Source organism: Muscardinus avellanarius (genome assembly GCF_963383645.1).
Source record: "Muscardinus avellanarius genome assembly, chromosome: 13".
Lineage (NCBI taxonomy): Eukaryota > Metazoa > Chordata > Mammalia > Rodentia > Gliridae > Muscardinus > Muscardinus avellanarius.
Genome location: NC_137799.1, coordinates 11,182,339 through 11,203,718, shown reverse-complemented (window position 1 = coordinate 11,203,718; position 21,380 = coordinate 11,182,339). Strand labels below are relative to the sequence as shown.

Below are 21,380 nucleotides of genomic sequence, written 5' to 3'. Positions count from 1 at the left end.
TAAATAAATAAACAAACAAACAAACAAACAAACAAATAAGTAAATAAATAAAGACTGGGATATACCTTGGAGGCAAAATGCCCCTAGTTCAATCGCCAATAACAACAAAAAAAAAAAAAGAGAGGGAGAGATTTGCTCAGAGGCCAGGGTAGAAGGAGAAGTTTGGGAGGTAAGCAGGCACCTGTGCTCTAGCTTCCCTGTAGCAAAGATGACACAGGAGTCTGAGGAGGAACTGGTTGGGATAGTCCCCTCCCACACATACACACTTGACCTAACAAATATGGAAGCACAAAAAGGCCTCAGAAAAGCCAGGCGTGGTGGCGCATGCTTGAGATCCTGGCATTTGAGAGGCTGAGACAGGAGGACAGCCTCAGCTACTTAGTGAGCCCCTTTAAAACTCAGTGAGACCCTGTTTCAACATAAAGAATAAAAAACTAAGGCTGGAGGTATAGCTCGGAGGTAGAATGCCCCTGGGTTCCATTCCCAGTACTGCAAAGAAAAAAAAAAAAAAAAAAAAAGATGGGCCTCAGGAGAGGAATATGCTACAAATAAATCTGCTCCACAGAGAGACATGGAAGAGACATCTCTACCTTGGCCATGACTATTGGAGGAGATGGAGAAGTAAGCCTCAGAATTCATGGCCATGGGTGTTTTTCTGTGGTCTGTGAACCTGAATGCACACTCTTTGCATGATGCAAAAATCTGTAATGGTTTTATTTTAAAAGAAAACAAAAACTGATATTGCCTCTGGGTTTTGGAAGAAAGTAAATGTAGGTTCTTACGGGAAGAAGGCATCCTTAACACAAGTCTCAAAAAATTCTAGCAGACAGAATTACAACAAAGAACCCAAACCCAACTATTATAAAAGATATGAAGAAAAATGCCTATCGAGATCATCTGCATAAAATGAATAAAATTAGAGAATATTATGATATGTGAGAGCAGTGGAACACACTTGTAACCCCAGTAGTGGGGAGGTTGAGACAGAAAATTGCCAGGTTTGAAGCCAGTGCACAGCTCCTCTGTAAGACCCTTTTATAAAAAAGTGTGGGGGTGTAGCTTAGTCATAAGAGTGACCCTCCTGGGTTCAATCCTTAATCACACACACACACACACACACACACACACACACACACACACTCCTAGAAAAACTGAACAAGAAAAAAAATGAGCTGAGTGTGGAGGAACACACCTGTAGCCTGGCATTAGGGATGCTGAGACAGGAGGACCACAGATCAAGGAGCCTCAGAACGTAGCGAGCCTCTCAGCGACGTAATGAGACCGGCTCCCACAAGTAAACAGTAGGTACACAGATGATTAGAAAGGGGGGCTGGGGATGTGGTGCGAAGTCAAAACTTCCCTAGGTTCAATTCTCAATACCACAAAAAAGAAAATAGAAAAAAAAGAAGAGGAAGAAATAAGCCTAAGATATTGGTAAATTTCCAGCTGGTCTTCCTGTGCAGGTATGTATACAGAAATTCTAACATATAATTCATATTTCCACAGCAAGTTTTAAGCCAGGGACATTCTACCTCAGAGCTATACCCCAAGCACTATTTTATATTCTGTATTTTGAAACAGAGTCTCACTAAGTTGTAGAGGACCTCACTAAGTAACTGGCTGTGCACCTGCGATCCTGTCTCAGCCTCCCAAGTACTGGGATTACAATCATGCATCACCATGTCCAGCTAGCAAGTTTATTTTCATGTACTGCATCTTCCCATATCATTAAAAATTAATGTATACGCCGGGCGTGGTGGCGCACGCTTGTAATCTCCACGCTTGGGAGGCAGAGACAGGAGGATCGCGCAGGTTCGAAGCCAGCCGCGCGCGCTGGCTTAGGAGACCCTGTTTCCAAAATGAAAATGTAAAAATAGGTCTGGGAGTGTAGCCCAGAGGTAGAAGGGCTTCCAGGAACCCCAGTACCACAAAAAAAATTAATGTATACATTAAATATATATATACAGCATACAGCAGAATATGAATCACCATTTCCTCAGATGGATATTAAGTTTGTTTGTTTTGATGGTATGGGAATTGAATCCAGGGTGGTTCTTTCTCTGAGCTGTACACTCAGCCCTTTTTTTTTTTTTTTTTTTGGTGGTACTGGGGTTCCTGGAAGCCCTCCTTCCTCCGGGCTACACTCCCAGACCTATTTTATATTTTTGAAACAGGGTCTCTTACGCCAGCACGGCTGGCTTCGAACCTGTGCGATCCTCCTGTCTCCGCCTCCCAAGCGCGGGGATTACAAGCGTGCGCCACCACGCCCGGTGTTATTTTTTTTTTTTCAAAACAGGGTCTCACTCCATTGCCAAGGCTATCCCCAAAACCTGATCCTCTTAACTCACCCAGCAACATTAGGCTACTTATAAGGAAATAGATCTGTGACAATCAAAAACTATTTTTCAGAGAGAATTTGAAGAACAATTCCTTCACAATTCTTTACCTGATTATTACAATTACCAATAATGAGTGCATCAGCCAGAGATAACTGCCCCACAATCATGCCCTGCTCCAGCAACGGAGCTCCTGTTTCAGCAAGGCGATTGGAAGTGATAACAATGGTATTATCATCGTTTAACACCATCACGGGGTCCGCCTGTAGGAAAAAGTAACAAGATAATGGCAACATAAAATAGCACTGTAATAATTATTTTTCTTCTTTTTGACACACACACAAACCATACAACACACCGTCATTTCTCTATCCATAGTTAGTACAACCTTCTTTTTACAAACTGACCTCAATAAAAGCTGCCACTTCTTGAAGCACCAAGTTCCACTCCACTTGATCTTCAGTATTAAAGCGGTGAGTATAATCCTCAATTTCATCTGATAATTCCTGATTTTAAAATACCACAAAGCAAAGGGGTTATGTAAAAAACCTACAAAATTATATAGCCATACTGGAACATTCATGACAGAAGATAGTATAGCTAAGTTTTTGTTATTTTCAATGCACAGTCCCAATTATGAATGAAAAAAATGAAGTTTTGCTTTAAAATAAAAACCATGAGAATGATACACATCAAACAGGATCATTATAGAAACCCACTGATGAGTCACTGCTCCATCAGCAGTGAAGGTACTAATAGAAAAAGTCTAAAAGGATATCTGGGCATGGCAGCGCACATTTATAATCCTAGTATTTAGGAGGCTGAGACAGGAGGATCACAGGTTCTAGGGTAACCTGAGCAATTTAGTGAGGCTCTCAGCAACCTAGTGAGACTGTTTCCAAATAAATAAAATCGGTATGGGGACATATCTTGGAGATAGAATGAATGCCTTTAAGTTCATTCCTGATAACCCCCCTACACACATAAAAGTATGAAAAGAGAAACAAACTTTTAAACATTAAAGCCAGTGTGGTGGCACATGCTTGTAATCCAAGCATTTGGGAAGCTGAGAAGAAGATCACAGTTTGCAGACAGCTTCAGCTACATAGTGAGGCCCTTTGCAACTCAGTGAGACCTTGTTTCAAAATAAAGAACAAAAAATGGGGTTGGGGATGCACCTCGAAGGTAAAATGCCCCTGGGCTGCATCCCTAATACCACACAAAAAAAGAAGCATTTAAACATTAAAAAATATTTACTAAGCTGGGCGTGGTGGCGCACACTTGTAATCCCTGTACTTGGGAGGTTGAGACAGGAGGATCACGCAGGTTCAAAGCCAGCCTCAGCTGGCTTAAGGGTCCCTGTTTCCAAATAAAACATAAAATAGGAGGTAGAAGGCCCCTGGTACCACCAAAAAAAAATTTTCTTGGGTATGTATGTGTGTGTGTATGTATGTATATATATGTGTGTCTATGTGTGTGTATATACATATACATATATATATAGTATTTTGAAAATACTATTAGTAACTGGGGACTAGGAATACAGAGGAGAATATAGAGCTACTTTCCAGTGACCTTGCGAAAACATGCAGCTCAGGCTTAAATACCAAATATTAGGAAAGTACGCCAAACAGCTGGGTACAGAGTACAACCAGAATACGGTATACAATAACCATGGATATAATCTAGATACTCAGTACAGTTAATTTTTTAACTACATGAATGAGTGAAGGTCAGTGATGCAGAAGCTAAAGTAATAGAAAAATCTATTTATAATACTTAAGTGCCTTTACTTAACCTTTCAATAATTTTCATCTAAACTAAGACTTTTAACTTTTATTTGCGTTTCCCAACCATCTCGTGATAGGCGGTAAACTGTAAAACATGTTGCAGAGACAAAATAAAGGAATTAAGATAACTACCTGGGAATAAAAAAAATGTTTAAAACATAAAGACAAGCCGGGCGTGGTGGCGCACGCTTGTAATCCCCGCGCTTGGGAAGCTGAGACAGGAAGATCGCACGGGTTCGAAGCCAGCCTCAGCTACTTAGTGAGGCTCTCAGCATCTTAGTGAGACCTTGTTTCCAAATAAAATATAAAAAAGGTCTGGGAGTATAGCCCGGAGGTAGAAACTGGGTTCCATCCCCAGTACCATCCATAAATAAATAAATAAATAAATAAATAAATAAATAAATACATACATACATACATAAAGACAGCCAGGAAGCAGTTTTTTGTTGTTGTTTTTTTTCGGTCCTGGGGATGAAACCCAGGGGCATTCTACCTCTGAGCCACACCCCAAGCCCTATTTTTTATTCTGTATTTTGAAACAAGGTCTCACTGAGTTGCAAAGGGTCTCAAGAAGTAGCTGAGGCTGTCAGTGAACCACAATCTTCCTGTCTCAGCCTCCCAAATGCTACAATGACAAGTATGCACCACCACGCCCGGCTAGCTAGAAAACTTTTTACTTTTTCCTTGTCAAAGATTATTATATTTTAAAAATTGTAATAATTCAGATATATTAAAATTATTTTAGGGTTGGGGATGTAGTTCAGAGGTTGAGCACATATGCATGTGGCTCTGGATAAAATCTCTAGGACCACACACACATACACAAAAATGGGGGAGGCAGTAGTAGAGACTGAAACCAGGAGCATCCTAACTCTGAACTATATCCTAAACTCTTTTTGAAATTTTGAGATGGAAGGTCTTGCTAAATTGCTCAGGATGGCCATGAACTTTTGATCCTTTGGCCTCCACCTCTTGAGTAACTGGGATTACAGGTGTGTGCATACCAATGTGACCTAAATCCTATTAAAAAAAAACAAAAAACTAAGGTGGGGTGTGTGTGTGTGTGTGTGTGTGTGTGTGTGTGTGTGTGTGTGTGTGCATGCTTGTAATCTTAGCATTTGGGAGGCTGAGACAGGAGGATTGTGGTTCAAGGACAGCCTAAACTGCTTAGAGGGGCCTTTTGCAACTCAGAGAGATCCTGTTTCAAAATAAAGAATAAAAAATAGGGCTGTGGGTGAAGCTCGGAGGTAGAATGCACTGGGTTCCATCCCCAGTACTGCAAAAAATAAAAAATAAAATTAAAAATAAAACCAGAGATAGACATGTAATTAGAGATTAGGGTGTGTGTGTGTGTGTGTGTGTGTGTGTGTGTGTGTGTGTGTGTGTGTGTGTGTGTTTTACTCGGGAGAGAACCACCCAGGGGCATTCTACCTCTGAGCTACACCTCCAGTCCTATTTTATTTTTATTTTTTATTTTATTTTTTTGCGAGTGTGGGGATGGAACCCAGGGGCATTCTATCTCAAGAGCTACACCTCCTGCCCTATTTTTTATTCTTTATTTTGAAACAGGGTCTCACTGAGTTGCGAAGGGCCTCACTAACTAGCTGAGGCTGTCCACAAACCGTGATTCTCCGAACCATGATCCTCCGGTCTCAGCCTCCATAATGCTGGATTACAAATTTGTGCCATCATGCCCAGCTTTTATTTTTATTTGTGAAAAAGGATCTTTCACTAGATCGATAAGCATCTCACTAGTTGAGGCTGTCCTGTGATCCTCCTGTCTCAGCCTTCCAAGTACAGGAACTACAGGAATGCACCACCACACCTGGCTGAATCTTAATTTTTTTTAGGTACACTTACCTTTACCAGATCCTTCACAACATCCATTTTGTTGAGAAGAAGGCAAACTACTATAAATCTTGCATAGTAGCGTAACTTCTTGACTACCAACTCAGGTCTGTGATAGACAAATTGAAAAATACTAATTAAATGGAAAGAAAATACATGCTTTTTTGAATTTTCAACTTTCTGATGGCTTTTAAAAGAACTTCCATTGTTTTCTGGAAAGGTATACACATTTTCACATATACCCGTATGGCCATTTCAACAGACTTCTTTGTGATTAAGTAATCATTCATATATTCATTCACTCAACAAATATTTGTTGAGAGCTTACGTGTATCAGGAATGATGCCAAGTGCTAAAACCATGATTGAAATACATATGCAAGGACATATCCCTTCCTCACCGACCTTACAGATAAAAAAGTACATAAAACATAGAGAAAGCAGGGCGTGGTTACACACACTTGTAATCCCAGTACTTGGGAGGCTGAGACAAGAGTGTCGCAGGTTTGAGGTTAGCCTCAGCTACTTAGCGACCACTCAGTTACTTAGTGAGGCACTCTGCAACTTAGCGAGACTCTGTTTTAAAAAAAAGAAAAAAAAAAAAAATGGGCTGGGAGCTGGGTGTGGTGGCGCAGGATTGTAATCCCAGCATTTGGGAGGATGAGACAGGAGGATCGCAGTTCACCGACAGCTTAAACTACTTAATGAGGCCCTCTGCAACTCAGTGAGACCCTGTTTCAAAATAAAGAATAAAAAATAGGGCCGGGGGTGTAGCTCGGAGGTAGAATGCCCCTGGGTTCCATCCCCAGTACTGCAAACAAACAAAAGAACATAGAGGAGTAAATACTGGCTCCTCTAGTATTAACAGAGTGGAATTAATATAATGACAAGAGAAATAAATAATACTACTTGAGCCCACAGGACTGGATCTTGTGTTTTGAAAAGCCTTTTATGATAAAGCAGAAGACTACAGGCAGAAAAATTAGAGGAGAAAATAATGAACTGTCTTAAAATCCCACTTTTCATTCATTCATATATATATATATACATACATTTTTTTTGGTGGGGTGGTACTGGGGTTCCTGGAAGCCCTTCTACCTCCAGGCTACACTCCCAGACCTATTTTATATTTTTTTATTTTTATTTGGAAACAGGGTCTCTTAAGCCAGCATGGCTGGCTTTGAACCTGCGCGATCCTGTCTCCACCTCCCAAGGGCAGGGATTACAAGCGTGCGCCACCATGTCCCGCACACTTTTCTAATATTGATACAGTAAGCTTTTTCATGTTTACTCTTTCCATGTCAGGTCTTTTTCCACCGTTTTGTGTCTTTTTATTAAGCATCTATTGTAAATAGCATATAGTGAGGTCTTGTTTTTTTATTTGATATGACAATCTCTGCCTTTTACTCCACAATCTTATTGCATTTACAGTGTGTGTGTGTGTGTGTGTGTGTGTGTGTGTGTGTGTGAATGGAGATTGAATCCAGAGGCATTCTACCTCCAAGCTAAACCCCCAGCCCAATTTTCTTTCTTATTTGGAAAGAGGGTCTCACTAAGTTGTGGAGGGCCTCGCTAAGTTGTGAAGGCTGGCTTTGAACCTGCGATCCTCCTGTCTCAGCCTCCCAAGTACTGGAATTACAAGGGTGTACCACCATGCCTGGCTTACCATTTACAGTCATCATTGTTTGGCAGAGTTTTTGTTGACCACCTTGCTATTTGTTCTCTTTCCCTCCTGTTTCTATGTTCCTCTATTGTTCTTTCTTGCCTTCCTTTTAAGTGTGTGTGTGTGTGTGTGTGTGTGTGTGTGTGTGTGTGTGTGTGTGTTCTGGGCAGTAAATCCAGAGGTATTCTGCCTCTGAGCTACAACCCCAGTCATATTTTACTTTTTGCTTTGAACCAGTTTATCAGCCAAGAATGGTGGCATACACCTGTCATCCTAGTACTTGAGAGGCTGTGAAAAGAGGATTGCAAGAGACCGGCCTTAGCAATACAGTGAGACTCTTGCAAAATTAAAAATAAATAAATAAATGAATAACTATAGCTACCCCCCTTTATATATAAAGGGCTGTGGGGGGGGATAGTTCAGTGGTAGATCTCTTCTCTCCCGGGTTCAATTCCCAGTAGCAAAACAAAACAGGGTCTAAAACTAAATTGCTGAGGCTGGCCAAAAGCCTGTGATCCTCCTGTCTCAGCCTCCCAAGAACTAGTATTACAGGCATGCACCACCATGTAGAGTTTAATAGATCTCAATGTTCTATTTTATATCTTCTATTGACTTCTTTTATATCCTTTATTATATTTTTAGTAGTTGCTAAAAATATAATAAAGGATATAAATATAATAAAGGATATATATAAATAAGTAGTTGCTAGAAGTACCATTTCAGGTTTTATTTGGTTTTGGTTTTGGTTTGGTTTTTTGGTGGTACTAAGGATTGCATACCTATCACTTTTTATTGTTAATTTTGAAACAGGATCCCAAAACATTGCAGAAGTTAGCTTTGCACTTGCAATCCTTCTGTCTCTGCCTCCCAAGTATTGGGATTCCAGATGTGAGCCACCATGCCTGCCTCTCCTTAAATTTTTTTTTTGGTGTGTGGGTGTTACTGGGACTTGGACCCAGGACCATTTTACCTCTAACCTACACCACAGCCCTACTTTTATTTCGAAACAGGGTCTCACTAAGTAGCTAAGACTGGCCGTGAATCTGCGATCCTCCTCTCTCAGCCTCCCGCGTACTGGGATTACAAACATACACCACATATGCCTGGCAAAGGTTTGCTTAAAATTTTAATAAGTAAACTTTGCTGACGCTATGCTTCTTCTGAAACATAAATAAATTTTATTAGAGTGGTTTAATGTGTTTTGTCCTCTTTCAGATTATTGTTATCTAGGATTTGGCTCCATTTTCATTAATTAATTAATTTATTATATTTATTTATTTATTTTTGCAGAACAATTATTACTGTCTCATCAAGTACTATAGAAAATAAGGGGATAACTTTTCTCTCACCAATCTATACCATATTTTACTCCTTTCCAGTTTAAATTTTCCTCTTCCTTGTTCTTTCTATGATTACAGACAAGCACCCCATCCAAGATCATCAAAACATGGGTCACAGGTTAATAAACTTAAGGGTTTTCTACTTTCTTGTAGATTATGCTGTCTGTTTAAAGGATGACTAAAGACAGGCATGGTGGTTTACACTTGTTATCCCAGTATTTGGGAGGCTGAGACAGGAGGACTGCAGATTTGTAGAAAGCCTCAACTTAGTGAGACCCTGTTTCATACTAAAGAAAAAAAAAAAAAAAACAGAGCTAGGGGTATACCTCAGAGGTAGAATGACCCTGGGTTCAATCCTCAGTACCGCTAAAAAAAAAAAAAAAAAAGAAAGAAAGAAAGAAAGAAAGAGAGAGAAAATTCAAGGTGGGCTTTATAATCCCAGTAAAAAGAAAAAGAAAATTCACATAGCATTAGTAATCCTTTTCTCTGGTCCTATGTAACAGTTGTCAACAGGCCTTGAAAGATACATAATTAAAATTACATAGGCTAACAAGAAAAAAGATTATTAACTAATCTTCATTTAAGATCAGCGTCTTTTCTATAAAAACCTGTGTGACAATGTACTTAAACATATGGAAGCCAACCTCTAAGCCAAGCAAGGGAAGGAGGGATGGGGAGGGAATGGGGTGGGAAATGGGCAGGGGTTAAATCGATGATGTGTACATGTCTGTACACACAAGTTTTTTTTTTTTTTTTTGGTGGTACTGGGGTTCCTGGAAGCCCTTCTTCCTCCGGGCTACACTCCCAGACCTATTTTATATTTTTTTTGAAACAGGGTCTCTTACGCCAGCACGGCTGGCTTCGAACCTGCGCGATCCTCCTGTCTCCGCCTCCCAAGCGCGGGGATTACAAGCGTGCGCCACCACGCCCGGCTACACACAAGTTTTTTACCTCAATATGATGTATGAATATAACGCACCAATAAATAAATAAATAAATAAATAAATAAATAAATAAATAAATAAATAAAGCAAGCCTGCGTGACTAGTCTCTTGGAGCGGGAATCCCAACCTTCCTTTGTGCTATGACTACGCCTTGGGATTGTGACATGCACAACATCTGTACTACCACAGCTTTTGTGGAACATGTACTTCTCCATGCTTTAGCAGTCCTGCTACATAGCAGGACTCAATTAGGCTATTAAATAAATGCAAGCTATAAACGTGATTTTCTGCACAATTTTTCACATGGACTAAAGAATTGGAGCTTTTCGTCCTTGTCTTTCTGAAAGCACCATAGACGCTTACCTGTCCTCTTTGTTGACTTGAGAATAATATGATCTCTGTCTGATGGCAGAATAGAAGGAAAAAGCCTCATTCAGATAGCTGGTCTCAGATGTGCGCAAGCTGTGAGAAAAACAATATTAGAAATGATGAACTGAAGATCCTCATGATGAAGGCTTCGTCCACATTGCTCTATTTCTCTACACACACAGGTACAGGAATGGCTATTCTAAGTTTACATTAGCAAGGCAATAATCATGAGTTTATTATACGATTATATAGTAATAATAAAAATAATACCATCCTAATTCTCCCAAGCCTTTTTTTGTTTATGGTACTAAGGATTCAACCCAGCAGCATTCCACCTCTGAAATACACCCGCAGCCCTACTTTTTATTCTTTATTTTGAAACAGGGTCTCACTAAGCTACAAAGGTCCTAAGTTGCTGAGGTTGGCTGTGAACCTGTGATCCCAAGTACTGGTATTACAAGCATGCACCACCATGCCCAGCTGCTCCCAAGCCCCTTTTTCCTTCCTTCCTTCCATCCTTCCTTTCTTCCTTCCTCCCTCCTTCCCTCCCTCCCTCCGTTCCTTCCTTCCTTCCTCCCTTCTTTCTTTTTTGCAGTACTAGGGATGGAACCCAGGGGCATTCTACATTCTAGCTACATCCTTCAGCCCTATTTTTATTCTTTTGAAACAGGGCCTCAATAAGTAGCTGAGGCTGGCCGCAAACCTGAGGTCCTCTTGTCTCAGCCTCCCAAGTACTAGGATTACAGGTGTGAACCACCATGCCCAGCATGAGGGCTTTTTAAGAATATGTTCTACCCAAGAGAGTGATTTTAATGGTGATCACTTTGGGCAACATGCCAAAAAGTAGATAGACAAAGGCCTTTTCTGGCTTTTCACTTAGAAACGGTCCAAGCCTTTTCTCACTGTATACTGATATCAGTTCATGACAACAAGATTTATTATTTATTTACTTACTTGCTTATTAGCACTGGATATTGAACCCAGAGGCATTCATGTCCAGCCCTTTTTATTTTGATACAGGATTTCACTAAATTTCTGAGGCTGGCCTGAAACCTGCAATCCTCCTGTTTCAGTATCCCAAGTTCCAGGATTATAGGCATGAGCTACCAACACTTGGTAGCAATGAGACTTATATTCCTAAAAGAGTTCTCTTATTAACATGATTCAAGGATGGAACTATACAGATGTTATTTCTTCGCTCTCTCTCTCTTATTTTTTTTATTTTTTTATTTTTTGCAGTTCTGGGGATGGAACCCATTGTACCTCTGAGCTATACCCCCAGCCCTATTGTGTATTCTTTTTATTTCTTGAAACAGGGTCTCACTGAGTTCCAAAGGGCCTCACTAAGTAGCTGAGGCTCTCTGCGAACCACAATTCCCAAATGCTGGGATTAAAAACTATCACACCACACCCAGCTTCAGATGTTATTTCTCTAAGGATATAATCAAAAGTATCTTCATTTACCTTATGTAACTTTTCAAAATTATCCTAGAGTATATTTTTTAAAAGGATTCATCAAAACATACAAGTAATGATATGTCTTATACCATCAAGACTTAAGTGAAGCCATAAGAATAAGAAATTCACTTTGTATTAATTATCTATCAAAAATCAAGATCACTGGGAGGCTAAAACAGGAAGATTGTGGTTTGAGGATAGCTTCAGTTACTTAGCAATGCCCTCTGCAACTCAGTGAGACTCTGTTTCAAAATAAAGAATAAAAAAAATAGGGTTGGGGGTATAGCTTGGAGGTAAAATGCCCCTGGGTTTTATCCCCAGAACAAAAAAAAAAAAAAAAAAAAAATCGAGATCAAGCCAGACATGGTGTCATACACTTGTAATACCAATACTTGGGAGGCTGAGACAAGAGAACTGCAGGTTTGCGGCCAGCCTCAGCAACTTAGTGAGACCCTTTTTCAAAATAAAGAATAAAAATACAGGGCTGGGGGTATAGTTCAGAGGTAGGATGCACCTTTGTTCAATCCTCAGTACCATACACACAACAAAAAAAATCAAAATCAAGCCAGGCATGGTGGCACATGCTTGTAATCCCAGTACTTGGGAGGCTGAGACAGGAGGATTTGGTTTCGCGGCCAGCCTCAGTTACTTAATTAGGCCCTACACAACTTAATGGGACCTTGTTTCAAAGTAAAGAATAAAAAATAAGGCTGAGGGTATAGCCTTGGATTAACCACACACACACACACACACACACACACACACACACACACACACACAAATTAATATCAAACTCCTTTATGTTGGACCAAATGAACTGTATAAAAGAAAGAGCTCCTGGAGCAAGAAGTGCTACTTGGCTTAGGGAAAGTATTTCATGATGCTGTTTTGACAATCTGATCTGCACCAGATTTCATCTGTCACTCACTGCCTTCCCTCCTAACCAAGAGTACACTACACAGACTCCTGAATGATGGGTTTTTATCAGGACGACACTTTAGTCTTTCCATGTGCAATCTACTTACTAATAATGGTAGTATAGCTGCCCAATCTTGGAAGCAATTTCCCCTATTTGCCACCTCTTCAAGCCATACCGATTATCCAAGACTTGTCTATTTTATATAGGAAATAAGAAAATAGGAATAAGAGACTGTGAATTTCAAAAATAAACACATAAATGGGATCAAATACCATTCAATCAGCAAAGTTCATCAATTTTTCATGTGATATCAACATAGTCATTCAACTAAGTTATTAACATTTACTAAATGTTTGTTTGTTTATTTTTCGGGTCCGGGAATGGAACCCAGGGGCATTTGACCTCCTAGTACATCCCCTGCCATATTTTTTATTTTGAAACAGGGTCTCACTGAGTTGCAGAGGGCCTCATTAAGTAGCTGAGGCTGTCCGCGAACCGCAATCCTCTGGTCTCAACCTCCCAAATGCTGGGATTATAACGTGTGCCACCACGCCCGGCTCTAAATGTCTATCTAAACTTAAGTTCAGAAATAAGAAAGTACTCTGAGTTATATTCATGAAAATTAGAAGCAACATACCCTTCCCAGTTAGCTTTGGCCAATAAGGAACATGTATTTTAGAGTGAAACCATAGATTATTCTACTCATGTTAACCTAATATACTAGATAAGATAATGTCTTCAAAAATCAGATAAGAACAAAACATTTTAAAACCAACATAAACAAGGAAAAAAAATCAGTTAGTTTTCATTTGGGCTATGAAAGGGAAATTTATCATTTTAAAAGTACTGAGATAAAAGGCCTCAGGTAGTTAAAAGTCAAAGTAGTATCTAATATAAAAAGGGCTTTCACTCTCCTTTAACTATAAAATGCCTTTACCGATGCTGTTGCTGGAACTTCCAGAGTTTGGTGTAAACATCAAAAGTTCTTCCAAAATAGGACTGCCACTGCTTCTGTCCATATTGTGGCAAATCCCTGTAAGAACAAAAATATATATATTTATATTAACTTTAAATATCTTATGATATTTGGATTTTAGCTTTGTGATGGTACAAACTGGGTAGAATTAAAGTACTCACATTAGGAGCTCCCCTTCCTCTTTCCATCCCTTCCTGTGGTACTGAGGACTGAACCCAAGAGTATTCTATCTTTGAGCTATACCCTCATCCCTATTTTATTTTGAAACAGGGTCTTACTATGTTGCTGAGGGCCATAGATGGTTTGCTGAAGCTGGCCATGAACCTATGATCATCATGTCTCAGTCTCCAAATTACTGGCGTGCACCACCACACCCAGCTACATTTAGGTTTTCTTTTAAATAAAGTAATAAGCCTGGCATGGTGGTACACCCTTGTAATCCCCTTGGGAGGCTGACAGGAGGATCACACCAGTTAGAAGCCAGCCTCAGCTACTTAGTGAGGCTCTCAGCAACTTAGTGAGACCCTGTTTCCAAATAAAATAGATAAATTAGGTGTGGGAGTATATCCCAAAGGTAGAAAGCCTCTGGGTTCCATGCCCAGCACCATACACACACACACAAAAAAAAAAAAAAAAAAGAAAAAAAAAGAAAAAGAAAAGAAAAAAGAAAAATAAAGAAAGTAATAATTTTTGGAGGAAAAATAGTCATGTAACAAAGGTCAAGGGCAAATTCTTTCCTGGTCTCCCCACTACCTCTCCCACCTCCTGCTCAGTGTCCTCTGCAGGTACCTTTTCCCTGAGGATACCAGTTTTCGCTTCCTCTCCCTGATCAATCCTATTTGTGCTCACATACATACAAAAAAACTTTCAAATGTTTATTCCAGCAGTTTGAAAAACACTGCTTTAGATTTATTTTAGAAGTGGGTGATTACTATTCTTGGCATTTCTACCTCTTCTTCTAAGAGAAAAAAGCAGCCCTGTCTTTGAGCCTGGTTATTTACATGACATGTCTTTTGAATGGCAAATCCTCCCTTTATTATATGAACACTGGGCTTGGCCCAATGAATTCTAACTTATCTATATTAACGTCTAAGGAAAAGATGACGAGGCATTACATGATTCAACATTTATTCTTCTGCTCCAACATAAAGCCCACTGCTCTTCAGTCTGGAACGGAAGGTAAGTCACCTGTAATGAAGCCTCAGGACTGCAGACAACTTGTAGCTAACATGGGAGCTAGAAACAAACATCTGTTGTTGCAAACAGTCAGATACAGAATGTCTCCTGAAGAGCTCAGGGTATATATATTTAAGTCATGAGAGCTCTAATCTCATCAGTAGACAAATCCATTGTTGAATGAATCTTTTCCTCGTGGAATTTTGTTGGGGGTCTCATTGGCAGGCAGCTGTGGCTGGAGAAGGTGGATCCCTGGGGTGTGGCCTTGGGAACTGTGCTTGGGTCTCTTGGGCCTTGAGGACTGTGCGTGGGTCTCTTCCCCACTGTCCTCTCTTGTTTCTGGCCCCCATGCTGTGAGTGCAGACCTTTGACCTCTCCCTTTCTCTGCCTCAGCAGCCAGGCCCTGAGCTCCAGACCCTGGCCTCACCTGGAACAAATCGAGAATCTGCAAAAAACAGAGAAGAGCTGGGAGTGGTGGCACACTTGGAATCCCAGTACTTGTGAAGCTGAGACAGGAGGATTGCAGGTCTGTCAAGGTCAGCCTCAGCAATGCAGTGAGGCCTCTGCAACTTTGTGAGGCCCTATTTCAAGATAAAGAATAAAATAGGACTGGGGGTATAGCTTGGAGGTAAAATGCTCCTGGGTTCTATCCCCAGGACCACAAAAATAACAAATAACTGTGAGCAAATAAATCCTCTTCTAAATTGTGTGGTCCGTTTTTTTGGACCACAGCAGTGAGAATGCTGAGACAGTTGTAGTAAGGCATAGAGTTTGGTGGTTATTACAGCAGCCTCACTTCAGGAAAACTTGTACAGAAACTGGTAACAGAAGGTTACTGCCATAACAAACAGGTAAAGAGAGTGATGCAGGCACAGGCCTGAGTAGCACTAGTTACTGTTACCAAAGGCTGAAAAATAATGACCTATGTAACAGAGTGGTAATGCTGTATCTGCCTGCAATAACTCGGATGGCAGATAATGTGACTAATGAGATTGAAGAATAATACAATGAAGCTGGGCAACAGTATGTTACCAATCCTGGATACTATTAGCTGCACCTAACAAAATTCTACAAAAAAAAGCTTAATTTAGCAAAGAACTGGCTGCAAGCAGTTGAAAAGGAAAAGAGAAAATCCACAGACTAAAGAACTATCCTGCTTGCCGGACATGGTGGCACACGCTTGTACAAATCCCAGCATTTGGGAGGCTGAGACAGGAGGACCGTGGTTCATGGCCAGTCTCTGCTACATAGGGAGGCCCTTTGCAACTTAGCGAGACCCTGATTCAAAAATAAAGAATACAAAATTAGGCTGGGGGTGTAGCTTGGAGGTAGAATGTCCCTGGGTTCAATCCCCAGCACCACACACACACACACACACACATACACACACACACACACACACACACACACACACACACAGAATTTCAGGATTTAAAGATAAAAAAATTACTAATAATTAGCTCTTAAAGACTCAATTGAAGCACGGCAATATGATGCAAGCCTGTCACCCCAGTTTTTGAGAGGCTAAGACAAGAGGATTACAGGTTTGAGGCCAGCCTCATAAATTTAGCGAGACGCTGTTTCAAAATAAAAAATTATAAGGACTGGGGGTAGCTGGGCATGATGGTGCACACTTGTAATCCCCGCGCTTGGGAGGCAAAGACAAGAGGATCGCGCAGGTTCGAAGCCAGCTGCGCACGCTGGTTTAGGAGACCCTGTTTCCAAATAAAATGTAAAAATAGGTCTGGGAGTGTAGCCCGGAGGTAGAAGGGCTTCCGGGAACCCCAGTACCACAAATAAATAAATAAATAAATAAATAAATAAATAAATAAATAAATAAATAAATAAATGGACTAGGGGTGTACCTTGGAGGTAATATTCCCCGGGGTTCAATCCCCAAAAAGTACGTATGTACGTTGGCAATTCTTTATACTCAGTCTCCTGACTCCACATTTATCATTTTATCTTTTTTTTTTTTTTTTTTTTGGTAGTACTGCGGTTCCTGGAAACCCTTCTACCCCCGAACTACACTCCCAGACCTATTTTATAATTTTTTAAATTTGGAAACAGGGTCTCTTAAGCCAGCATGGCTGGCTTTGAACCTGCGGGATCCTCCTGTCTCCACCTCCCAAACGCGGGGATTACAAGAGTGCGCCACCACGCCCGGCTATCATTTTATCTTTGCATACAGAAAGGTCATCTCCAATTCTTCTGGAAAATCACTAATTTAATGTCTCTAAGTAACAACAGTTCTACTCCGACTGTCCTTGCTGTGCATTTGGTTTCCTAAGTCTTTATTATTTTTTTTAATCTTAGCCTCTCCGTATGGTCTTACGCTCTTTTCATTAAATGCCATGATCCATGGCATTTTAGTGCAGAAGATAACTTTACAAAATTTTCTTAGTTTCTGTTATACATTATTTTTATAGGCTGATTCTTTATAAAGATATTTTCATTCTCTGTGTGTGTGTTGCATAATCAGAAGGAGGAAGTAATTATTTCTGTTTTTGGAATGAGCGCATTTGTGGATCTGATTCATGCTTCTAGGAGGAAGTATGTTCAATCCAGGCTGCATGTCTACCAACTCCTCTTCCTAGAGATGTCTCTTGAGTGAGAGGGAAGGATTAATCAAATTCCAGTCTCAGATCTACATACAGATTGCGGTTCTTAGAACAATTAAGTCAAACAGATTTAAATCATCTAGTGCCAGAATAGCTGGATAAGATGAGATCTTCCCACTGGCTCTCTGACACTCTGAATCAATGGATAAAGACCTACCAGCTGCCAGAAAATTCTTCATGTCCATCCCAAAAAGCGTGCTTTATGTGTGGTTTTATAGCCCTATATATTATGTGACAGCACCAATATTTTTCTCCTTCCTAAGTTTGAGATGTAGTAATGTGGCTAGCTCAAAAAAATCAGAAAACACACAACCAAAGAGCAGGTGCTAATTTTGCACACGATGACTATCAGTGAACTTCTATTCCATTCCATTCCATTCTATTTTTTTGAGACAGGGCCTTGCTATGTTGTCCAGGCTGAACTCAAATCCCTGGGCACAAGCAATCTTTCTGCCCAGCCTCCTCAGTAGCTGGGATTTCAGGAGGTGCCACTGTGTTCCACTTAGTTACGATCTGCTGCATAACAAACCACTTCCCAGCTCAACCGCTTAAAACAAAAACCATTTACTAGCTAGTGATTCTGTGGATAAGCTGTCTGAGCTGGTTCAGCTGGGTAGCTCTACCTGTTTCAATCAGACCTCCCTCACGCAACTTACACAACTAGTGGTGGATGGCTTTCGCAAATGTCTAGCAGTTGCCTGTCTGGTTATGTGCTCGTGCTCCTCATCGTCCAACAAGCTAGCCTGGCTGGGAGCATGGGGGTCAGCTGCAAGAGTCCAAGAATAGTAAAAGAAAAGACAGGCTTACTGTGTGTTTGTCCTTCCAAATCCTTATATTGTTATTTGCTACTGTTCCACTGGACAAAGCAAATCTCATGCCCAAATACAGAGATAGAGCAGAAGGAGATTTTCAGCACAGAAAAACAAGAAATCTTTTATTAAAAAACACCCTCAGAGATCTTATGCTTTTTTTCTTAAAATTATAGTGATTCATAGTTTCTATACTGATGAAAAACTATCAATTTTTACTAGTCATAGAGCACAAAGGATCATGACTTATGTGTTATAATTTATGTAACTGGTTTCATGTGCTTGTAAAACTTTGATCAGATTTCTGACAATTATGAATCATTCTGCCTGTCTCTCACTTCTGCCCACCTGTAGCCATGCCTGGTTTATTGTTAAGTTCTACACTGCTCTTCCATGGTAGTAATCAGGCAGGCGAAGTATTCACGGTGAGAATGCAGGATACACAGGCTATGAAAGGTATGAGGTTGTGGAGTCTCAAGTACTTTCCTGGCAAAAAGGGCTTGAAAGACAGACAGTAGAGATAGCTTTGGTTTTCAGTTTTGAAAATAATATACATCTCTTAAAAATAAAAATACTATTGAACATATAAATCAAGAAAGAAAAATACACTATTGCTTCTTCCCTTAATTCTTCCCCCACCCCCAAGGATTGAGCCCAGAGCTTAGTGCATAGTAGGCCAGTACTCTATTATAATTTAAATATAAAATGTCCATGAGAAGCCAGTCGTGATGGCCCTTGCTTGTAATTCCAGTCCTTGGGAGGCCAAGGCAGGCAGTCTGCAGTTTCTCAGCCAGTCCCTGCAACTTAATGAGATCCTTTTTTTTTTTTTTTTCGTGGTACTAGGGGTGGAACCCAGAGGCTTTCTACCTCCGGGCTATATATCCCAGACCTATTTTATATTTTATTTGGAAACAGGGTCTCACTAAGTTGCTGAGAGCCTCACTAAGTAGCTGAGGCTGGCTTGGAACCTGCGCGATCCTCCTGTCTCAGCCTCCCACACGCAAGCATTACAGTGTGCACCACCACGCCCGGCTTTATTCTTTCATGTTAAGAAAGGATCTCTTGCCGGGTGTGGTGGCGCATGTTTGTAATCTCCGCGCTTGGGAGGCTAAGACAGGAGGATCGCGCAGGTTCCAAGCCAGCCTCAGCTACTTAGTGAGGCTCTCAGCAACTTAGTGAGACCCTGTTTCCAAATAAAATATAAAATAGGTCTGGGATATATAGCCCGGAGGTAGAAAGCCTCTGGGTTCCACCCCCAGGACCACCAAAAATAAAAAAAAATAAAGAATAAAATAGGCTAGGGTATAGCTTAGAGATAGAATATCATGGGTTCCATCCCCAGAACTCCCCCCCCCCAAAAAAAATGCTGAGCAGAGATGCTCGTGTGTTAGTGCACACAGGGGAATGGCTGGAGGAAGCGGGCACTGAGTGTGGTCTTGTGACTGTCTCTGGAAAACCTCGTCAGGGATTTTTAAATGGAAGTCGGGAGACTCTTTAAGACTCATCAAGCAGCTGCTGTTGGGAAGCTGATTATATAAAAGCATTTGTCAGCATCACCAACTTTTTGACAACTGACAATTATTTGGTGCCTCAAAGTATAAAGTCTTTTGGCAAATTTTCAAGAAAGAGTTTGTGTGCAAGTTCCATTGAGTTTCCTCAAACTGACAGATTTAATAAATCTCAAGAATACATCCTATCAAGGGAGAATACAGAACTAGGACCAGTACTTTATTTCATAACTATATATCATCATGGGTCCAATAGAAAGTGTTATAGAGGAGAATTTATTTTAGTGAGGGCTAAAAACATACATAAAAGGTGATTTATTTTATTTTATTTTTTGTGACACTGGGGATTGAACCCAGCAGCATTCTAACTCTGAGCTAAACCCCCTAGCTCAATTTCATTTCTTATTTGGAAACAGGGTCTCACTAAATTCCAGGGGGAAGACATTGATAAGTTGTCACAGCTGGCTTCAAACCTGCAATCCTCCTGTCTTAGCCTCTCAATTACTGGGATTACAAGTGGAAGCCACCATACCCAGCAGTGGTGGCACATGATTGTAATCCCAGTGCTTGGGAGACTGAGACAGGAGGATTGCACAGGTTCTAAGCCAGCCTCAGCTACTGAGTGAGGCTCTCAGCAACTTAGTGAGAGCCTGTTTCCAAATAAAGTATAAAATAGGTCTTGGAATGTAGCCCTGGGTTCCACCCCCAGTACCACCAGAAGGTTCCTAAACACTAAGTGGCAATATACAAGTATTTTCTGATTTATAACTATGGACTCTGTTGGCTATATTTTCTACATGGTTTTCCTCAAAAGAATTCAGAAGCCAGGCATGATGGCAAAAGCTTGTGATCCCAGCATTCGGGAGGCTGAAACCTGAGGGTCCCATTCACGGACAGCCTCAGTTACTTAGTGAGGCACTCACTAACTTAATGAGACTCTGTTTCAATAAAAAAAAGAATAAACTAGGGCAGGGGCTGTAGCTCAGAGGTCGAATGCCCCTGGTATTACATTCATGGCTCAATATTAAATTTCCATTAGCCAGTGCTTTTTTCCTAGACAATGCCATCAAGATACCTATCGCACCCTGGTAGCTGTCTACCTCAAATACAAGTCTATTTAGTTTGAGTGGTAAGCCATGTAAAATGAAAGCACACATCACATGCGTATACAGTTTTGTGTACAATCTCAGAAATAACATACTACTGTTTGTAGGACCTGCCTCTGGAAGAATGATAATTTTCTCAAGAAAGAGGAGAAAAAAGAGGGATGGAAGAAATGAAAGGAAGAGGAAAAGGGCAGAGGAAGGAAGAAAGAACAATGGAACAAACTATTATTTTCTGTTATCTTCTTTAGGAACAAGGGCATCATAAAATATGCTTCTAAAGGAAGCACTGTAGACCATTTCTTCCTCAATTTGATTATTAGAAGCATACTTAATAAAAAATAACTTCTGTAATTATTTTTAGCAAAAACCATAACACTTCACTTTGGTGTAATTCTCAGCTAGGGTGCGCGCGTGCACACACCCACACCCACACCCATCCATGGTCTCCAAGACTTGTTTGACTTTGTGTTATTTGTTCTTCTGGGGTCAAATAATTAGTGACTTGGAAGCCTCTGCGT

At 40.5% G+C, this 21,380-nt stretch overlaps 1 protein-coding gene across 3 annotated transcripts in view; it reads right to left on the bottom strand.

The window, feature by feature from the left end:
- The window catches only part of SCAI (suppressor of cancer cell invasion), a gene marked incomplete at both ends in the record, with an annotated part of 122,552 nt that overhangs the window by 31,284 nt on the left and 69,888 nt on the right, over positions 1–21,380 (bottom strand). For all 3 annotated transcript variants that reach the window (XM_080709302.1, XM_080709303.1, XM_080709304.1), the window contains 6 exons: positions 2,447–2,599; positions 2,744–2,842; positions 5,987–6,083; positions 10,284–10,382; positions 12,773–12,859; positions 13,604–13,699. In XM_080709302.1, coding sequence (XP_080565428.1) covers positions 2,447–2,599; positions 2,744–2,842; positions 5,987–6,083; positions 10,284–10,382; positions 12,773–12,859; positions 13,604–13,699 — 631 coding nt within the window. The remainder of the gene's footprint in view (positions 1–2,446; positions 2,600–2,743; positions 2,843–5,986; positions 6,084–10,283; positions 10,383–12,772; positions 12,860–13,603; positions 13,700–21,380) is intronic.